This window comes from Macaca mulatta, chromosome 5 (genome assembly GCF_049350105.2).
Source record: "Macaca mulatta isolate MMU2019108-1 chromosome 5, T2T-MMU8v2.0, whole genome shotgun sequence".
Classification (NCBI taxonomy): Eukaryota; Metazoa; Chordata; class Mammalia; order Primates; family Cercopithecidae; genus Macaca; species Macaca mulatta.
The window spans coordinates 47,271,352-47,292,995 of NC_133410.1; the positions used below are offsets into that span (position 1 = coordinate 47,271,352).

Genomic DNA, 21,644 nt, shown 5'->3' on the forward strand with positions numbered 1-21,644 from the left:
TCTAGCATTTTTGAGGAGAAATGTCACTTCTAAAGGAAATATTTTTATTGAATTCAAGAAAAATGAACAGTTTATTAAACTTCCTATACTCTACATACCACTATAATTTTTCTTTTTTCCTCATTTCATTAAAAAATTAAGAAGCCATACATACATTTTTCCATCATATTAAGAAAACTAGAAATGTAATTTTAAGCTATTTTTCATAAGCTTATGGCTAAAATAAATTTATTTTAGATATATATGGATGAATGAAATGAGCAGATGAATATTTAAAACCAAGTCTTCAACAGGCTGAGAAAGAAAAAGTCAGAAGCATTCTAATGAGAGTTTTTGGAACAAAACTTGGGTGAATAAATTGAGATGAAGAATAGTTTGAAAAAACTAATTCAGACCATACCCCATACATTTATAGGACTCCCTGCCACATATTCAGCTGTAACCCTTTTTCCATACAGCTGCCAATGACATCTTTTAAAGCTAAAACCCTTTCTCCATACAGCTGCCAATGACACCTTTTGAAAGTCCCAACCAAGATAATCATTTCCAAGATCTTGAAAGAGCCTTTTTTTTCCCCCCGATGTTTTCTTCTAGGAGTTTCATGGTTTCCAGTTTTATGTTTTAGTCTTTAATCCATTTTGACTTGATTTTGGTATGATGGTATAAGATAAGGGTCCAATTTCATCCTTTTGGATGTGGATATGCAATTTTCCTAACACCATTTGTCGAAGAGACTATTCTTTCCCCCTCGTGTACTCTTCACACCTTTGTTGAAGATCCGATGACCATATATATGTGGATTTATTTCTGGGCTCTATATTCTGTTCCATTGGTCTCTATGTCTGTTTCTATTCTAATGCTATACTTCTTTGATTACTGTAGCCTTGTAATATAGTTAGAAATCAGCACATTTGATGCCTCTATCTTTGTCCATTCTGCTCAAAATCACTTTGGGTATTTGGGATCTTTCGTGGCTCCAGATGAATTTTAGGATTGTTTCATCTGAAAAATGCCACTGGGATTTAGCTAGGGAATGCATTGAATCTATAAATCACTCTGGGTAGTATGGACATTTTAACAATATTAATTCCTCCAGTCAGTGAACATTAAATGTCTTTTCATTTATTTCTGTCTGATTTAATTTCTTTTATCAGTATTTCATGGTTTTCAGTGTAAAAGTATTTCCCTTCCTTGGTTAGGTTTATTCCTAAGTACTTATTCTTGTTAATCCTATTAACAAGGATTTCTTAGACATGACATCAAAAGCACTGGCAACAAAGAAGAAAAAAAGACAAGCAGTGTTACATCAAACTGAAAACTTCTACACAGCAAAACAGAGGTTGAGTAGACGTAAAAGCTGAGAGAAATTATTTGTAAACCACATATTTGATCAAGAGTTAACATTCAAAATACATAAAAATAAGAAACTCACAAATCAATAGCAAAAAAGAAAAGGTAGCCTGATTTTTTTAACAGGCAAAGGATCTGAATAGACATTTCTCCAAAGAAGACACATACTCATAGCCAGTAAGTATACGAGATGGTGCTTAACATCACTAGTCATTAGCAAAATGCAAATCAAAATGATAAAGAGATGTCACATCATGGTTGTTATGATGACTATTATCAAAAACAAAAGATAACAAATTAGTAGGAATGTAAATTGGTGCAGTCACTATGGAAAACAGAATGGAAGGTCCTTCAAAAAAATTAAAAATAGAACTATTGTATGATCCAGCAATGCCTCTTCTGGGTATACATCCAAAGAATTGAAATCAGGATTTCCTATCTGCACTCCCATGTTCTGTGCAGCATTATTCACAATAGCCAAGACATGGAAGCAGCCTAAATGTCCACTGACAGATGAATAAATTTTAAAAATGTGGCATACACACAATGGTATATCATTTGGCCTTAAACAAGAAGACAATCTTATCATCTGTGGCAATATGGATGAACCTGGGGGACATTATGCTAACGACAAATAATACATGATCACACTTATATGAGAAATCTAAAATAGACTCATAGAATCAGAAAGTAGAATCGCAATTGCCAGAGGGGAAGAGGAAATGAGGTGATATCCAAGGGTATAAAGTTTCAGTAATGCAAGATAAATAAGTTCTAGAGATGACTATACAGCATAGTGACTACGGTTAATACTTCTTTGTGTACTTAAACATTTGTTAAGAGGGCAGATGTTATGTTATGTTCTAATCATGGAAAATGTTCTAATCATGGAAAAAATAATAAAGATGTGAGGAAAGTTTTGGAGGTGATGGATATGTTTATTGCAGAAATTGTGGTGATGGTTTCACAGGTATATAGTTGTTTCCAAACTCATCAGGTTGTGATACATTAAATATGTGCAGCTTTTTTTATGTCAGTTATACCTCATTAAAATGGTTTAATGAATGAATAAACAAATAAATAAATAAATAAATAAATGCTACAACCAGACCCTGTCACTCTCTTATATCAACATCCTCATTGTGCGTTTCATGTTTAAAGTACTACTTACTCCCTAGGGAATCCTCCCTCGTCTCAGCCCAGGTTCTGTTCCTGTCATAAGTTCTTTTAGCACCTTGTCTCTTCCCACATAGCAGTAACCTCTGTTGTAATTAATTAATGAAGTGATCATTTGTTTAATGCCTTCCTCTCTCACTGTGGAGTCCCTGAGGGTAGACTTTATTCACTGCTGTGCCCAATACCTATAGCACACTGTGTTGCATATAGCAGACACTCAATACATATTTGTTAAAGGAGCAAACAGTATTACATTATAGCTAATTTTGTTTCTTTTAAATGTTTCTTAACATATCAAAATAATTTTACTTTAAATGTTGCAAGATGTATATTTATGTTTTGATGTAATAATATATAACATAATTATATATAATATTGTGAATTTATAATATATTAAATAATTATATATGTATATGTAAAATTTAAGGAAGGTATCAGTTCAATCTCAAAGTACTCTATGGCATAAATTGACTCTTGTAGTCACATGAAGCAGCACAAACCATTGCAGGTTTAGTTCTTATAAGAAAGAAATTAGTCTCTGAAAGTAAATCTCAGGCCTAAGAATAAAAGTCCTGTCAAACTTGTCATCATGTAACAAATCTAACTGTTGGTCAGCTTTATTTCTTCCTAGCTACTTTAAGGCAATTCAAATATCTTATAGCAACAGCCTGATGCTAGGGTTATGGGGTTAGGATCACGGGGTTACCATGACAACAGGTCATAGCACAAAGGTTTTAATGCTTATGGACAGAGTTAACATGAGACAAAAATGTATCTTTAGTTAATTGTTACTTGGGTATAATATGACTATTAAAATAATTATTTGATAATTATTCATAAGCAAATAAAACAAATAATTTACTTTTATGATGAACTTATCATTTATAAAAACACTTTCACAAACATTTCATTTGACTTCCATAACAATTCTGTGATACAAAAAAGAGTTATCTCATGTAGAAAATAAAATATCTTACCTAAACTCACATGTCTGGTAAATGGAAGAGTAAAGTCCTAAAGCCAGACTTTCTAGTGCCAAGCTGAATGCTCTTTCTTCTTTGTCATATGGACCATCAGTATTAGACTATAACTAGTGAAATAAAAACTTACATATAATGTAACTTTCTTATTTTTCAATTTCTCTTTGAAGAACCTGAGTCCTTCTTTTAGAGTTCAAATCGTTGGAACCATATGGACAACTCAGACTATCTGCCGAGTTGGGAAATACAAAACTAAACAATCTTTGTAGCTCTAGCTTCAGTTTAGTGGTTGGGTTGAAAAACAATTTACTACTGCTTTCTTCTATAGCCTGCTGCTAAAGCAATTATTTGACAACACAACTCTCTTATCTTCAGAAATCTTTTTATCATCTTTTTTTGATTTTTGGCATGAGGGAAGCCAAAACAGACAAAATTAGGGACACACAGTACATCTGTATTTGTCAGCATAAGGCTTTTATCTTTTCTAATCAATAATCCCTTCATTATTATCTCCTTAGCTTTTGAAGCTAGACCTCCTGTTATTTATACACCATTGACATCTCAGCATCCCTTAGCAACCCTAATGTACACAGAAATAACTACAAAACTTTGAATGAGCACGAAGTTATAAACTCAAATCAAATAGAACATTTTTTAAAGTAAGCAATTTAATGAGGTTTTTAAAATAAAGATATAAAATACTTGTATTGCTCATTACAACAACAAACATCTCAGTTATAAAATAAGGAATATTTATTTGGGCAGATATTACTTCAATATGGCTATATTAAATCATCTGGTACAGAATTTATTAAAATAATGTTTTTAAATTTTTTTCTCTTTTTATAAAATTTCAACTTTTATTTTGGATTCAGGTACATGTGCAAGTTGTAACATGTGTATATTATGTGATGCTGAGGATTGGGATACAAATGATCCCATCACCCAAGTAATGAGCATGGTACCCCACAGTTTTTCAACCCTTGCCTTCCTTCGTAGTCTCCAGTGTCTATTGTCCCCATTTTGATGACCATGAGCACTCAATGTTTAGCTCCCACTTATAACTGAGAACATGTGGTGTTTGGTTCTCTGTTCCTGCATTAATTTGCTTAAGCGAATGGCCTCCCACTACATCCATTTTGCTGCAAAGGACATGATTTCATTCTTTTTTATGGTTGCATAGTGTTCCATGGAATATGTGTGTGTGTGTGTATATATATATACACACAGATATATACACACATATCCCACGTTTTCTTTCTTTCTTTCTTTCTTTTTTTTTTTTTTGAGACAGAGTCTCGCTCTGTCACCTAGGCTGGAGTGCAGTGGCACGATCTCAGCTCACTGCCAGCTCCACCTCCCAGGTTCACACCATTCTCCTGCCCCAGCCTACCGAGTAGCTGGGACTACAGGCGCCCGCCACCACATCCGGTTAATTTTTTGTATTTTTTTTTTTAGTAGAGATGGGGTTTCACCATGTTAGCCAGGATGGTCTTGATCTCCTGACCTCATGATCCACCGGCCTCAGCCTCCCAAAGTGCTGGGATTACAGGAGTGAGCCACCGCGCCCAGCCCCAACGTTTTCTTTATCCACCTAGGCTGAATCCATGTCTTTATTATTGTGAAGAGTGCTGCCATGAGTGTGTGTCTTTTTGGTGGAATGATTTATTTTCTTTTGGATATATCCCCAGTTATGAGACTGCTGGGTCAAATGGTAGTTCTATTTTAAGTTCTTTGAGAAATCTCGAAAGTTTTTTCCACAGTGACTGAAGTAATTTACATTTCCACCAACAGCATACAAATGTTCCCTTTTCTCAACAGCATCTGTTGTTTTTTGACTTTTTCATAATAGCCACTCTGACTGGTGTGAGGATGGTATCTCACTGTGGTTTTGATTTGTATTTCTCTGATTATTAGTGATGCTGAGCATTTTTTCATGTTTGTTGGACACTTGTATGCTTATTTTGAGAAGCATCTGTTCATGTATTTTGCCCACTTTATAATGAGGTTATTTGTTTTCTGCATCTTGAATTGCTAAAAGAATGATTTTGAAGATGCATGGGAAAACCCCCACTTCCTAAAGTTTGCCTACATATAAACAAAATAGCATTTAGGAGCAGTTACATAAGTGATACAAAATTCCGCTCTTGGTATATACCCAGGAGTAATGAAAATGTATGTCCCCACAAAAACATACACATAAATATTCATAGAAGGATTATTGATAATAGCCAAAAGGTGGAAATAACCCAAATGCCTATCAATTGACAAATGGAAAAACTATGGTATATCCATACAATGAAATATTGTTCAGCCATTAAAATGAATAAAGTATTAATACATGCTACAACGTGAGTAAACCTTAAAAATATATGCTAACGGAAAGAAACCAGTCACAAAATGCCACATATGGTAATACAAAATGTCTAGAATAGGGACATCTATAGTGAAAGAAAACAGATTAGTGGCTGCTTGGGGCTAGGGGTGAGGAGATGGGGAGAGATTGGGTGGTAGCTAAAGGGTACAGAGTTTTGTTTTGAGATGACAAAAATGTCCTAAAACAGACTGCAGTGATGGTTACATTTATCTATGAATATACTAAAAACTACTGAATTGTCGACTGTAAATGGTTGGATCGAATGGTATATTATATTAATAAGAATAAATTATTATTAATTAACTAATAATAAAATTAAAAGGAATAACCCATTTAAAGCAAAGCATTCCTCCTTTGCCCTCTGCTCAGAGGCCTCTAAGCACAGATGTACTTAAATGTACTTACATTTTATATTAGCATTAGATCCTGAGAAGGAAAGGAAGTGTTCCTCAAAGTGTGTGAGCCAATGAACATAGTGTCATGACAAACAGACTTTTTAAAATGACAGTGGTATAGCTGAGGAAGCTCTTACCAGACAGATCTGTCCAGAGATAATAGCTATAAACTCTGGACAAAACACAAAAAGACAACTACTGAAGGGCACTGGAGAGGCAGGAGAAGCAGGCCAGTCTGTAGGGGTGCTGACTCTTAGAAGAAGAGAGTAGCAGAGATGAGTTTCAGGACGGTTTACTGTCTTAGCCTGAGAGCAGACCACAGGTGACACCACAGAGCAAGAAGTGACTAAAACTCCCACAGAAAACCCTCAGTCTTCCTGGGCTGGGGCACTCGTTCTGTCTTCCTCTTACTTGGTCACCCTCTGACCTCTGGCATCTGTGAAAGCCAGCATTTCTGGGTTCCTTTCCTTCTCTAGTCTTCCTGTATCTCTTTTTCCCTACTGTTTGCCCCTTCAACACTAGCATCCTCCAGAGCATTGCCCTCAGCTTCCAATTGATGCATTTTCTCTTCAGAGTTCATCGACTCGCGCTGCTTCAACTGCCACTGAGACTGTCGCATGCATGGCAGACCTCCCTTCTCAATCTCCCTCCTGGATCCCCTAGCTTCAGTCCTATGCCAATGACTTGGAAGTTAAATTTTAAAGTCAGTGCTGCTCTGTCACAGAAGCCAAACATCATATTTGGTCACGATTCCTCTTGAAATTCCTTAGGAAAGCAACATGTTGGATTTCTCATTTTTCTCCATTTCTTGAACTGCTTTCACTATTGAATTCAACTATGATTCCATTGTACTTGGTTGTCCCATAAGAATCTCTAATACACAAATCAACCTTCCAATCTTTCTTTCATCTGCCTGTATCAGGTTCCTGCACCTTTACTTCCTATGTTAACCGGTAGCATCAAAACTAACCTGGTTAGATACAGGAGGCAGAGCAAGAAGCCTGATAGAAGTCTATAGCACTTGTCCCCCACCCCAAAGGAACACCAAATTTTAACAATTAACTCCACACAAAAGTCACTAACACAAGAACCAAAAATCAGGTGAGCAATCAGTACCTGCTTTTAACTTCATATCACTGAAGAAGACATTACAGAGGGCAAGACAGATAGTCTTGAATGCCGACACCATCCTCTCCCATCCCCCAGCAGTAGCCATGCAGCTTGGAGAATGTGGGCACTTGGGAGAGGCAGAGTGCAGTGATTATGAGGCTTTGCATTGAACTCAGTGCTGCCCTGTCACAGCAGAAAGCAGAGGAAACACTTGGATAGGCCCTGACCAAAGGGTAATTGCCCATCACAGTGGTGAGCTTGAGTTCCAGCAAGCCTCACCACTGCAGGCTGGAGTGCTTTGGGACTTTAAGTGAACTTGAGCGACAGCCTAGGCCACAAGGACTGCAATTCCTAGGCAAGCCCTAGTGCTGAGCTGGGTTCAGAGCCGACGGACTGGGAGACACGTGACCTACTGAGACACAAGCTGGGGTGGCTAAGGGAGTGCTTGTGCCACCTCTCCTTCATCCTCCAGCAGTGGGTGGCAGGGAGAAATCGGTGTGCTTAGTAAAGGGAGAGCACAGCAACTGGGGGACTTTACATTGAACTCAGTGCTGGTCTGTCACAGCAGAGACCTGGTAGGATTCAGCACTTGCTGACCAAAGAGCCCCATGGTCCTGAATATCCAACAGCAATACCCAGGTTATATGCGGTGAGCCTTGGGCTCAGATGTGCTGGCTTCAGATGTGACCTTGCACATTCCTAGCTGTGGTGGCTATGGTGAAAGACTCTTTCTATTTGAGAAAAGCAGGTGGAAAAGTAAAGGGGACTCTACCCGGCACCTTAAGTGCCTGGTTGGCCTCGGTGGGGTAGGGCACCAACCAGGCTCTTGGGGTCCCTGAGTCAGGCTTAGGCTCTTGGTTAGTTAGCATTTCTGGACCTGCCCTGGGCCAGAGAGGAGTCCACTGTCCCGAAGAGTGAGTCCCAGGCCTGGAGGCATGCATCATAAACTGACTGAAGGGCCTTTAAGTGAAACATCAGTGGTAGCCTGGCAAAAGCCCCCATGGGTTGGTGGTGGTGGTGGCCACAGGGAAAGGCTCCTTGGCCAATGGAAGTGGGAGGGAAGAGTGGGAAGGGCTTTGTCTCATGGTTTAAGTACCAGCTTAGTTGCAGTAGAATAGAACACCAGCTGAAGTTCTAAGGTTTTTCACTTCAATCCATGGTTCCAAGACAACATCTCTGGACCCACCTGGGGCCTGGGGAAGCTCACTGCCCTGAAGGTAGGGACATAAACCTGGCTGGCTTTGCCACCTGTTGATTGTAGACTCTAAGGCTTTGAGTGAACTTAGATGGTAGCCAAGTAGTGGTTATAGCAGGCCTTGGGTGAGACTCAGTGCTGTGCTGGCTTCAAGTCTGAAGCAGCACAGTCCCAGTGGTGGCGGCCAGGGGGATGCTTGTGTTCCTGCCCCTAGTTCCATAAGGCTCAGCACAGGGAGAGAGAGAGACTCTGTTTGTTTGGGAGAAGGTAAGGGAAAAGAATGAGAGTCTCAGCCTGGTAATTCAGAGAATTCTTTCAGACTTTATCCAGCACCACCAAGGCAGTACCTTTCTCTAGAAGTCTTCAAGAATTGCAGCATTGTAGGGTCTCAGGCTCAAGTCCCTTAGAAGACCTGAAACACCTTCCCAAGAAGAATGGACACAAATGGACCCAGATTTCAAATTAATTTAACCAAAGTAGTGAAAGATCTTTATAATGAAAACTAAAAACTGATGAAAAAAATTGAAGAGGACACCAAAAACATGGAAACATATTTGATGTTCATGGATTGGAAGAATCAATAGTGTTAACATTTCCATAGTACTCAAAGCAATCTGCAGATTCCATGCAATCCTTATCCAAATCCCAAAGACATTCTTCATAGAAATAGAAAAAACAATTCTGAAATGTATACGGAACCACAAAAGACCCAGTGTAGCCAAAGCTATCCTATGCAAAAAGAATGAAACTGGGGGAATCACATTTCCTGACTTCAAATAATACTACAGAGCTATAGTCACCAAAACAGCATGATACTGGCATACAAACAGACACACAGACTGATGGAACAGAATAGAGAACCCAGAAACAAATTCACACACCTATAGAGACCTCATTTTCTATAAAGATGCCAAGAACACACAGTGGGGAAAGGACAGTCTCTTTAATAAATTGTGCTTAAAAAACTGGATATCCACATGCAGAAGAACAAAACTAGACCCCTATCTCTCACTATATTCAAAAATCAAATCAAAATGGATTAAAGACTTAAATATAAGACTTCAAACTATGAAAGTGCTAAAAGAAAACATTGGGGAAACTCTTCAGGACATTGGTCTGAGCAAAAATTTCTTGAGTCATACCACACAAGCACAGGCAACCAAAGCAAAAATGAATAGCTGGGATCACATCAAGTTAAAAAGCTCCTGCACAGCAAAGGAAATAATCAACAAAGTGAAGAGACAACACACATAATGGAAGAAAATATTTTCAAACTACCCACCTGATGAGAGATTCATAATCAAAATTTACAAGGAGCTCAAACGACTTTATTTTAAAAAGTCGAATAATCTAACTTAAAAATGGGCAAAAGATTTGAACAGACATTTCGCAAAATAAGGCATACAAACGGCAAACAGGCATATGAAAAGGGGCTCAATATTACTGACCATCAGAGAAATGCAAATCAAAACTACAATGAGATATCGCCTCACCTCAGTTAAAATGGTTCATATCCAAAAGACAGGCAATAATAACAAATGCTGGTGAGGATACGGAGAAAAGGGAACCCTCGTACACTGTTGATGGGAATGTAAATTAGTACAACCCCTATAAAGAACAGTTTGGAGGTTCCTCAAATAAACTAGAATTGAGCTACCATAGAATCCAGCAATTCCACTGCTGGGTATATGCCCAAAAGAAAGGAAATCTGTGCATCAAAGAGACATCTGCATTCCCATGTTTTTTGCAGCACTGATCACACTGGTCAATATTTGGAAGCAATCTAAATGTCCATCAACAGATGATTGGCTAAAGAAAATATGGTGCGTATATACAATGGAGTACTATGCAGCCATAACAAGGATGAGATACTGTCATTTTGCCACAAAATGAATGGAACTGCAGGTTATTATGTTAAGTGAAATAAGTCAGAGAAAGACAAACTTCAAATGTTCTCACTTATTTTAGGAGCTAAAAATCAAAATAGTTGAACCCAAGGAGACAGAGAATAGATGGATGGTTATCAGAGGCTGAGGCTGTGAAGGATAGTAGGGGGTGGGGAGAGGAGTGGGGGTTGTTAATGGGTACAAAAAATATATATAGTTAGAAAGAATTAATAAGACATCATTTGATTGCACAACAGGTTGACTATAGTAAATAGAAATTTAATTGTACATTTAAAAACAATAGAGTATAACTGGATTATAAAAATATAATAGATTTTTGGGAGGCTGAGATGGGCGGATCACGAGGTCAGGAGATTGAGACCATCCTGGCTAACACAGTGAAACCCTCTCTCTACTACAAATACAAAAAAATAGCCAGGCGTGGTAGCGGGCGCCTGTGGTCCCAGCTACACAGGAGGCTGAGGCAGGAGAATGGCATGCACCCAGGAGGCAGAGCTTGCAGTGAGCCGAGATTGTGCCACTGCACTCCAGCCTGGACAACAGAGCAACACTCCATCTCAAAAAAAAAAAATAATAATAATAGAATATAATTGGATTGTAAAAAAAATAGAGTATAATTGATTTGTAAACTAGATTATAATTGGATTATTGTCACATTAAAGTATAAATGCTTGAGGGGATGGAGAGCCCATTTGTCATGATGTGGTTATTGCTTATTACATGCCTGTAGGAAATTATATAACATACCTCATAAATATACACACCCACTATGTACCCACAAACAGTTTTTTTAAAAAACCTGGTTACCCAAACCAGAAATCCAGGAGTCAGCCTTGACTCCTCTCTCCCTCATACCAAACTCCAGTTTTGATTTATATTGATTTTAATGCATCCAACACCTTATTTCAAACCCTTATCACCTTTCACTTAGACCAGAGTCAGAGCCCCAAACTGGTCTCCCTGCCTTCATTTCTTTCTGCCTTCAGTACTCTGTAGTATTTCCAGTTCTATTGCCTTTTGCAAATGCAAAATAATCAGAGTTCTCCTTTCTTGGAAAGATCCTCCAGTGGTAATCCACCACCCATAGCAGTGTTTTGTAATCATTTTTATAGCAGATTAACGTTATTTTCAAACAAATATCATATAAAAGCCTAATATCTATAAATAGATATGAGCTGTATTTTACTGTGATTAACTTACTTTGTAAGATCTAAGTGTGTAAGTTCTATAAACCAGTAAGAAAATAATAAGGAGGTTTGGCAAAATTTAAAAATTCAAAATCAATGGCAATGCAATTAGATCAGCATCGTCTTGATATTTATTTCTCTATTTTATTTGATTGCACATATTTTTAAAAATCCTGATTCATATCATTAGGTAGCTACCAGTGATAATAGTTTATTGCTTTTTCCAAAAAGTTGACCTTTCAAACTTAAAGTATCATTCATTTAGAAAAAGATAGCAAGATGCAAATATTAATGAGTTAAACTGTCAGCACACATTACTTGGTTTCTGGTTTTTACCTGGTTAAAAATGTGGTATGTAATATGTAGTTTGAGTGTGTATTTAAGATCTGGTTTTTTTTTTAACGAAAGTCAAAGCAAACATTTGTGCAATCCTTAAGTCTCCTCCTTAGAACCTTGTTACCATGGAATAGAGTTTGAAAACCAGTGATCTAAATGCTAAACCCCAAATCCTTTAGTATTTAGTATGAAAATGTAAGATCCTGTTTCATTTGAACTTTATCAGTCTAACTGCATTTCCCACCACTGCCAAATTTTCGCCCAGGTTTCTAAATCTATGTTCATCTTTCAAGGGGTTATAGTTTTGTACTAGTTATTTTCTCTGCCAAATGTGACTCCGGAACTACTGTCTTCTAATCCAAATTTCTATTAACTTAATTTCAAAGTTAAAACATTAACTCTCCATGATGTTTTCTTTGAATGTGCCCATAGGATTTTGTGTACACTTCTATCTTAAACATGTGTTGCCTTGTGTGATAATCATCACTTCCTCTCAACTGTGAGCTCCTAAGAAAGGACTAATTTAACCATCCTGGAGTTCTCAGGAACTTTCAAAGTGCCTGCAACCTAATAATCATTCCTTAAATGTTTTACATTCATAAACTCATTCATTAATATTAATAATAACCAGTAGAGTGGTTACAGTAGCTGAAACTGCAGATTTGCATAACGTTGTGAACAGATAATCCTCTCATTGACTGACACTTTAGGTTAAATAAGTACTAAGTAGAAATCACTCTTCTAAATCATGCTAATTTTCACTTTAACTTCATTTTTCTTTAATAATGGCCTCACCCACCAACATAGGAAAGCAGGATCACCAGCAAGAGAACGAGAGCACAGATACATGGAATCAGGACCAGCAATAGGAACCGGAGGGGGTTAGCAGTCGCCAGCTTCTGAGAGCAGCCATTGCCCATGTTATTGTCATCAGCTCTCAAGACCTAAAGTAAAAGAGGAAAATGCAACATGGTTTCAGTTTTACAATACAAGGTATGAAATTTTAGGTTACAGCTATCCATTTAAAACAGCAGCATTCCAAAAAGATTTTACTGTTTGTGCTTTAGGGTATGAAATGAGCTTAGTCACCAAATCATGTCAATAAATGAACAGATAACTGTACATCTACATTCAGGGAAGAGCAAACTATGTATTTCTGAAACATTTTTCAGAAGTATTTGGGCTTTTAACAATATCCCATTTTGCTTTTTTAAAACATATTTGTCAATTTGGTATAATTCCAAAGGGCTATGAATTACCATGGCAAAACTTTACCCTGGACCAAAGCTACAACAGAATTGAAGACTGCCTAATACAGTGATACAAAATTGGTAAGTAGGTGTAGACAGAATATTATCCAGACTTCATTCTTTTTTGTCTCATTAGTCTAAACCAAATGTGAATGAATCTGGATAAAATAAGTATTTGGTCATTAATAATTCAGCCAGGCTTGCTATTACTGATCATGCATTTAGTGACAAGTTGAAATATAAGGAGGAGCCTGCCCTGATTGCCAATTAAACGCTAACAACTCTGAGGACATCCTCAGCTGTCCATGCTGCCCCTGCAGCCCATCCCTTGTGAGAGGATGTCAAAGTGCAAAAATGATGGTTCAGATAAAGTTCTTGTCTTCAAATACTTCAAATTTTGCTTAGTTCAATCTCTTGCCAGAAATGATATCTGGAAATTCATTTATTACAAATGGCTAGCTTCAAGCAGTGACTTCAAAAAAACATCTGAGATGGTACTAAAAGGGCTTTGAATCACTACAAGAAACTCTCTGGGTCTCCTTAATGAAGACATTTCTCACGACTCTCTCTTGGACTTCTAACTCTGCATTTTCTCCTCTGACAGTTTCAGAACTTGAACTCTAACCTCTGTGTAACTATCTCCTGAATCTCTCTTGCATCCTAAACTCCTTTCAGAGTTACACTACATACTTCTAATGCCTGGTGGGTAGTAGCCCCTCTTCTTAACAAGTCCAAAACTAAGACGAACCTTCTCTCTCTCTCTATCTGCAAACTAGTTCTTCTACTGACTTTCATATTTGTATTTACAGAAATTCCTCCATTCCAATATGGAGAGTGGAGTCCAAAGACTCCCCATTTCATCATCCCCCTATGCCATACATCACCAGGTTTTGTTGGTTCTTCCTCTGTAATAAATACCAAACTTTTTTTTTTTTAAATGAATGACCTTTGAGAAAGAGCCTTATAATAATCAAGAAGTTGTTCTAACAGAATGGTCCTGTAATATTCTCAGGACTTCCTGACCAGTATTTGATTATTTCCCATGGATGCAAAGACAATTTTGATGGGTTCTTCTGAATTGCAAGGCTTATGTGATTCCCATTTCTGCTTTATTCCCTCTATCTGGGAATATAGGTTCACTAACCCATATTGCAAGCAATGTTCACTACATAATATGATGACAGCTTCTGTAATTTTAAGAATTCTCCATGAGAGACATTATTTGAAATAACTTATGTTGTTAACTTGAGAAGAGCTTCATTTCCTAGGTTAATGTCTTACTGATCCATTTCCTCTGTACCTGAATTAAGCTACCAGCCAATGTGTTATCATTTACAGTTAATTTACAATTGATCTTCAAGAAGACATAGCACTGGTGCAATATAATATGAGATCTGCAATAGCACATTGATTACAATACCAGCATTGGATAGGCAGTGCCCTTTCAGGCTTATATACAACACTTGTCTACAAAAAAAAAAAAATCAATCAATAAACAGAAGTGTGGGACTATAGGCCAACAAAGTTAGTGGCAGAAACAAGTTGATACTTGTTTATTTTACTTAGTTACTGAACACCTACTAATTATAATAATAATGATGGATATGACAATGACTTCAAATCACTGTCTCTCAAAAGCTCACAGTCTTGTAGGAGAGATGATATGTACATGAATAATATAACTATATTGCAAGATAGCAAATGATAAGCACCATGACTCTTACAGCTAAAGTGACATAAGAATTCAAAAGATAGAAATATAATTTGCTGGAAGATCACATAAGATATTGTAGAGAGAACAACCCTGAATCAGCCATAATTCTGAGAAAAGTACCCCTGAAAAAGTCTGTTACGAGTTAAAAAAAATGTTGCAAAGTGTATACAGAGAGGTAAGAAATTATGAAATATATTTAACTTCTACAACAATGAAGAAGCTTCCTCGCTAAGGTGATCACAGAAGCATTATAGGGACAACCTTGGGTGACGAATTCACAATGGCTCATTGCCATCTGGACTGCTGGAGCCAGATACATCTCATTTAGCATTTATAAGTAAAGAGTCAGCGGAGAAAACGCTAGAGGCCCATTTTAATATCTCATCTAAGTATATATCAAGTACTGGACCTCCAAAAATGATACTCATGATTAGACCAAATATTTTCTTCAGTGACAAGATAATTGATTTTTTTGTTTGATTTTTGAGATGGAGTCTCATTCTGTCACCCAGGCTGAAGTGCGGTGGCACAAACTTGGCTCACTGCAACCTCTGCCTCCCAGGTTCATGCAATTCTCCTGCCTCAGCCTCCTGAGTAGCTGGGATTACAGGCGCACACCACCACACCTGGCTAATTTTTTGTGTATTTTTAGTAGAGACAGGGTTTCACTATGTTAACCAGACTGATCTCGATCTCCTAACCTCGTGATCTGCCCGCCTCAGCCTCCCAAAGTCCTGGGATTACAGGCGTGAGCCACCGTGCCCGGCCAGAGAATTGATTGCTTTTTTCAAAGGGAGAGGAGGAAGAAATACACAGGAGAAATTCAATACTTCAGCACTTTCTTCTTGAATAACTTGCATAACTTTCCTCTTGCACTCATGGCCACTTAGGACTGTTGCAAATGCTACATTATGCACAGGCCCTTCAAGGTTCCTCTGAACACAAGGCAACTCTCAGACTTCACTGTTGAGTAAATGCCAGGTGAAATAAACAACCAGAATCATCCTTAAGCTTTGTTTCCATGGACTCTAAACAATCCTTTCTCCAAATGGCATCCCTCTTCCACAAGCACCTTCCTCAGCCTTGAAATCAAGCTGAGCACAGGCACAGCATTCCATGGCAAGGGTAGGGAACAACGCATCTGATTGGACCTGCACATATTTGTAAAGCATGTCATTCTTATGTGTTTTTTGCTGTTGTTGTTTTTATTTTTGGTTTTGGTTTTGGGGTTTTTTGTGTGTGTGTGTGTGTGTGTGTTTTGTTTTGTTTTGAGACAGGGTCTCACTCTGTCACTCAGGCTGGAGTGCAGTGGCACAATCTTGGCTCACTGCAACCTCTGCCTCCTGGGCTCAAGAGATTCTCCGGCCTCAGTCTCCTGAGTGACTGGGACAACAAATGCGCACCATCCATCGCACCCAGCTAATTTTTTTGTAGATTCAGGATTTCACCATGTTCCTCTGACTGATCTCAAACTTCTGGGCTCAAGTGATCCACCCACCTCAGCCTTCCAAATGTTCTTATGTTTTACTAATGTTGTTAATGAAATCTCATTTCTTGTATCTTAAGAACTACATTTATTTTAAAAGCATAATGTACACTGGCACAATGTACCATTTTACCACAATTGTATGCCATCTTGGTATCATTTGAGGGGTCAAAATTTCAGATAGCCATCAAGCACTTTCTTCCTTTGGCTTCTCTTTCTCCTGCCTCTCTGGTCATTCCTTCTATTTTTGAAGGCTCAATTCTCACATTCACTCGCTCCCCAGGCAATGTCATCCACACGTTTATCTTCAATTAGTAGCAATCCATAGGTGACTTGCATCTTTAAATAACAACCATAGATCTTTCCTCTGATCTCCAGACCATTATATGCAACTGACCACTTGACATCTCCTCATTGGAGGTTGTAAAAGTAACTCAAACTCAACAAGTCTGGAACCAAATAAACAATTTTCATCCCCATATCTGGTATTATTCCAGGGTTGGCAATCTGAAAAAAGGTAATTGCACAACTATCATGTGTCAGGTATTGTTTGGGCACTTGGGATATATTAATATGCAAAACGAAACTCTGTAGTCTAATAGATGCTACATTATAGTAAAAATAAACATGTCTCACCTGAAATACTGCAAACACCTCTTCATATCTGGTTTACCTATATTTATCCATGCACTCCCTAACGTGCTCTCCACACTATAGCCAGAGTAAGAGAGAGGCTGTATTATCTTTGCATGATGAGAAAAGACAATGTGAAAAATGACCCCAAAGCTGAACTAATTCAAGATTGCAGAGCCTGGAACCAGAGCTGATCATGAGAGCCATGCTCTCAGAGGTTCTGGGGAGGGCTTTGGATTTACATAGGGTATACAAGGTTTTGAGTCCATTTTATCAAGTTTGCAAAGGTCAACGAGATCATAGTTGACATTTCAAATACATAAGTCTTTACCCTTTTTTTTCACCTTCAGGCAGCATTTGATTTTGTCAACACATGGTGCATTCTTGAGGGCACATCCACAGCTGCAAACAGAGAATATTTGAGAGCTTGTGTGGAGGTTCTAGTTGGGGAGTGTACCTACTTGAATACCCCTGACCAAAGATGGGTCCTCATCTATCAGGGATGGTTGCCCTCTTTGACAGAGCACACAGCTTCAGGGAAGATGCACATGGAGCAGTGAGGGGGGAAGGGGACACCTGCCTAGCCAGGCAGATCAGCCAATTCAACCCTGGTGATCAGTGGGGTGACAGATGTCACAGCCAGATTTCCCTTTCATCCAGCAGACATTATTTGAATCTTCTGTCTGAGGGGTTGACAGGAGCTACATTCCTGTCAACCCCTCAGACAGAAGAATTATTCCTGAGGCCAGAGCCGGCGCTTACCAAAGAGCCAATGAACCAGATATACCTGACTAGGGGTTTTAGGTGGGTTTGTCCAGATAATTCTTGAAGGTGGGAATAGCTGCCAACAACCAGGTTACTCTAAAGCAGGAATTCAGCCCAGAAGAAACCAAGTGAGAATTCTTTCCTTTTCTTTCTTTTTTTTTTCTTTTGAGATGGAGTCTTGTTCTGTTGCCCAGGCTGGAGTGCAGTGGGCATCTCGGTTCACTACAAGCTCCACCTCCCAGGTTCATGCCATTCTCCTGCCTCAGCCTCCCAAGTAGCTGGGATTACAGGCATCCACCACCACACCCGGCTAATTTTTTTGTATTTTTAGTAGAGATGGGTTTCACCATGTTAGCCAGGATGGTCTTGATCTCCTGACCTCGTAATCCACCCGCCTCAGCCTCCCAAAGTGCTGGGATTACAGGCTTGAACCACTGTGCCCAGCCAAGAATTACGTTCTAATTGGTTGGATTATATTTTGTGATAAATTTTACATCTTAAATATATAGAACAGGTATCAGAAAACTAATCCATGGACCAAACTCAGCACACCGAATATTTTTGTACATACAGTTTTGTTGGATACAGCCATGTTCATTTGTTTATATTCTGTCTATACTGCTCTCCTGCTACTACAACAACATTGAGTATTTGCAACAGAAATCATATGGTACTCAAAGCCTGAAATCTTTACTATCTGGTCCTTTATAGAAAAAGTAGGTGAGCCACTGATGTAGTGTATCAGTGTATATCTGCATATATGTGTATTTTTAAATTTGTATGTTTAATTTGATAATCAAACTAAAATATAAATTCTTTTAAGAAAATTGTATCTTAATCTCTTCATCGGGGCTTTAAACAAAATATGATATAATTGTACTGGGGGTAAATTGGCAGACAAACAAACTGATTGTTGTTGTAGTACAAAGTTACTCCACAAAAGGTTGAAAGATAAAAATAATCTTCAGGGGGGGTGCGACCAAGATGGCCGAATAGGAACAGCTTCAGCCTTCAGTTCCCAGTGTAAGTGACACAGAAGATGGGTGATTTCTGCATTTTCAACTGAGGTACCGGGTTTCTCTCACTGGGTGGTGTCAGACAGTTGGCGCTGGTCCATGGGTGCAGCCCGACCAGTGAGAGCTGAAGCAGGGTGAGGCATCGCCTCACCTGGAAAGTACAAGGGGGAAGAGAATTCCTTTTCCTAGCCAAAGGAAATTGAGACACACAACACCTGGAAAATTGGGTAACTCTGACGCTAATACTGTGCTTTACCAAGGGTCTTAGCAAATGGCACACCAGGAGATTATATCCCACACCTGGCCCAGAGAGTCCCAGGCCCACAGAGCCTCCCTCATTGCTAGCACAGCAGTCTGAGATCTAACTACAAGGCAGCAGTGAGGCTGGGGGAGGGGTGACCACCATTGCTGAGGCTTAAGTAGGTAAACAAAGCCTCTGGGAAGCTCGAATTGGGTGGAGCCCACTACAGCTCAAGGAGGATGGCCTGCCTCTGTAGACTCCTCCTCTGGGGACAGGGCATAGCTAAACAAAAAGAGGCAGAAACCTTGGCAGAGGTAAATGCCCCTGTCTGACAGCTTTGAAGAGAGCAGTGGATCTCCCAGCACAGAGGTTGAGATCTGAGAACAGACGGACTGCCTGCTGAAGTGGGTCCCTGACCCCTGAGTAGCCTAACTGGGAGACATCCCCCACTAGGAGCAGACCAACACCTCACACCTCACATGGTGGGGTACACCCCTGAGACGAAGCTTCCAGAGCAAGAATCAGACAGCAACACTTGCTGTTCAGCAATATTCTATCTTCTGCAGCCTCGGCTGCTGACACTCAGGCAAACAGGGTCTGGAGTGGACCTCAAGCAAACTCCAACAGACCTACGGCTGAGGGTCCTGACTCTTACAAGGAAAACTAAGAAAGAGAAAGGACACCCACACCAAAACCCCATCAGTACGTCACCATCATCAAAGACCAAAGTCAGATAAAACCACAAAGATGGGGAAAAAGCAGTGCAGAAAAGCTGGAAATTCAAAAAATCAGAGAGAATCTACCCCTCCAAAGGAGCGCAGCTCATCGCCAGCAATGGAACAAAGCTGGATGGAGAATGACTTTGACGAGTTGAGAGAAGAAGGCTTCAGTTGATTAAACGTCTCAGAGCTAAAGGAGGAACTATGTACCCAGTGCAAAGAAACTAAAAACCTTGAAAAAAGAATGGATGAATGGATAACTAGAATAATTAAGGCAGAGAAGACCTTAAAAGAGCTGATAGAGATGAAAACCATAACACTAGAACTACGTGACAAATGCACAAGCTTCAGTAATCAACTCGATCAACTGGAAGAAAGAGTATCAGTGATTGAAGATCAAATGAATGAAATAAAATGAGAAGAGAAATGTGGAGAAAAAAGAGTAAAAGGAAATGAACAAAGTCTCCAAGAGATATGGGATTATATGAAACGACCAAATCTACGTCTGATTGGTGTGCCTGAAAGTGACGGGGAAAATGGAACCAAGTTGGAAAACACTCTGCAGGATATCATCCAGGAGAACTTCCCCAACCTAGTAAGGCAGGCCAACATTCAAATTCAAGAAATACAGAGAATGCCACAAAGATACTCCTCGAGAAGAGCAACTCTAAGACACATAATTGTCAGATTCACCAAAGTTGAAATGAAGGAAAAAATCTTAAGGGCAGCCAGAGAGAAAGGTCAGGTTACACACAAAGGGAAGCCCATCAGACTAACAGCAGATCTCATGGCAGAAACTCTCCATGCCAGAAGAGATTGGGGGCCAATATTCAACATTCTTAAAGAAAAGAATTTTCAACCCAGAATTTCATATCCAGCCAAACTAAGTTTCATAAGTGAAGGAGAAATAAAATCCATTACAGACAAGCAAATGCTTAGAGATTTTGTCACCACCAGGCCTGCCCTACAAGAGATCCTGAAGAAAGCACAAAACATGGAAAGGAACAACGGGTACCAGCCATTGCAAAAACATGTCAAAATGTAAAGTCTATCGATGTCAGGAATAAACTGCATCAACTAGCGAGCAAAATAACCAGCTAATATCATAACGACAGGATCAAGTTCACACATAACAATATTAACCTTAAATGTAAATGGCCTAAATGTTCCAATTAAAAGACACAGACTGGCAAATTGGATAAAGAGTCAAGACCCATCAGTTTGCTATATTCAGGAGACCCATCTCACATGCAGAGACATACATAGGCTCAAAATAAAGGGATGGAGGAAGATCTCCCAAGCAAATGGAAAACAAAAAAAAGCAGGGGTTGCAATCCTAGTCTCTGATAAAACAGACTTTAAACCATCAAAGATCAAAAGAGACAAAGAAGGCCATTACATAATGGTAAAGGGATCAATTCAACAGGAAGAGCTAACTATCCTAAATATATATGCACCCAATACAGGAGCACCCAGATTCACAAAGCAAGTCCTTAGAGACTTACAAAGACACTTAGACTCCCATACGAAAATAATGGGAGACTTTAACACCCCACTGTCAACATTAGACAGATCAACGAGACAGAAAGTTAACAAGGATATCCAGGAATTGAACTCAACTCTGCACCAAGTGGACCTAATAGACATCTACAGAACTCTCTACCCCAAATCAACAGAATATACATTCTTCTCAGCACCACATCGCACTTATTCCAAAATTGACCACATAGTTGGAAGTAAAGCACTCCTCAGCAAATGTACAAGAACAGAAATTATAACAAACTGTCTCTCAGACCACAGTGCAATC

At 38.9% G+C, this 21,644-nt stretch overlaps 1 protein-coding gene across 15 annotated transcripts in view; it reads right to left on the minus strand.

Annotated features, from left to right (window-relative positions):
- Positions 1-21,644, minus strand: part of CORIN (corin, serine peptidase) — a 261,847-nt gene that overhangs the window by 200,435 nt on the left and 39,768 nt on the right. For all 15 annotated transcript variants that reach the window (XR_013417836.1, XR_013417837.1, XR_013417835.1 and 12 more), the window contains exon 2: positions 12,813-12,957. Coding sequence is in view for 9 of the 15 variants with exons in the window: in XM_078003367.1 (XP_077859493.1) it covers positions 12,813-12,957 (145 nt within the window). In the remaining 6 variants the exon portion in view is untranslated. The remainder of the gene's footprint in view (positions 1-12,812; positions 12,958-21,644) is intronic.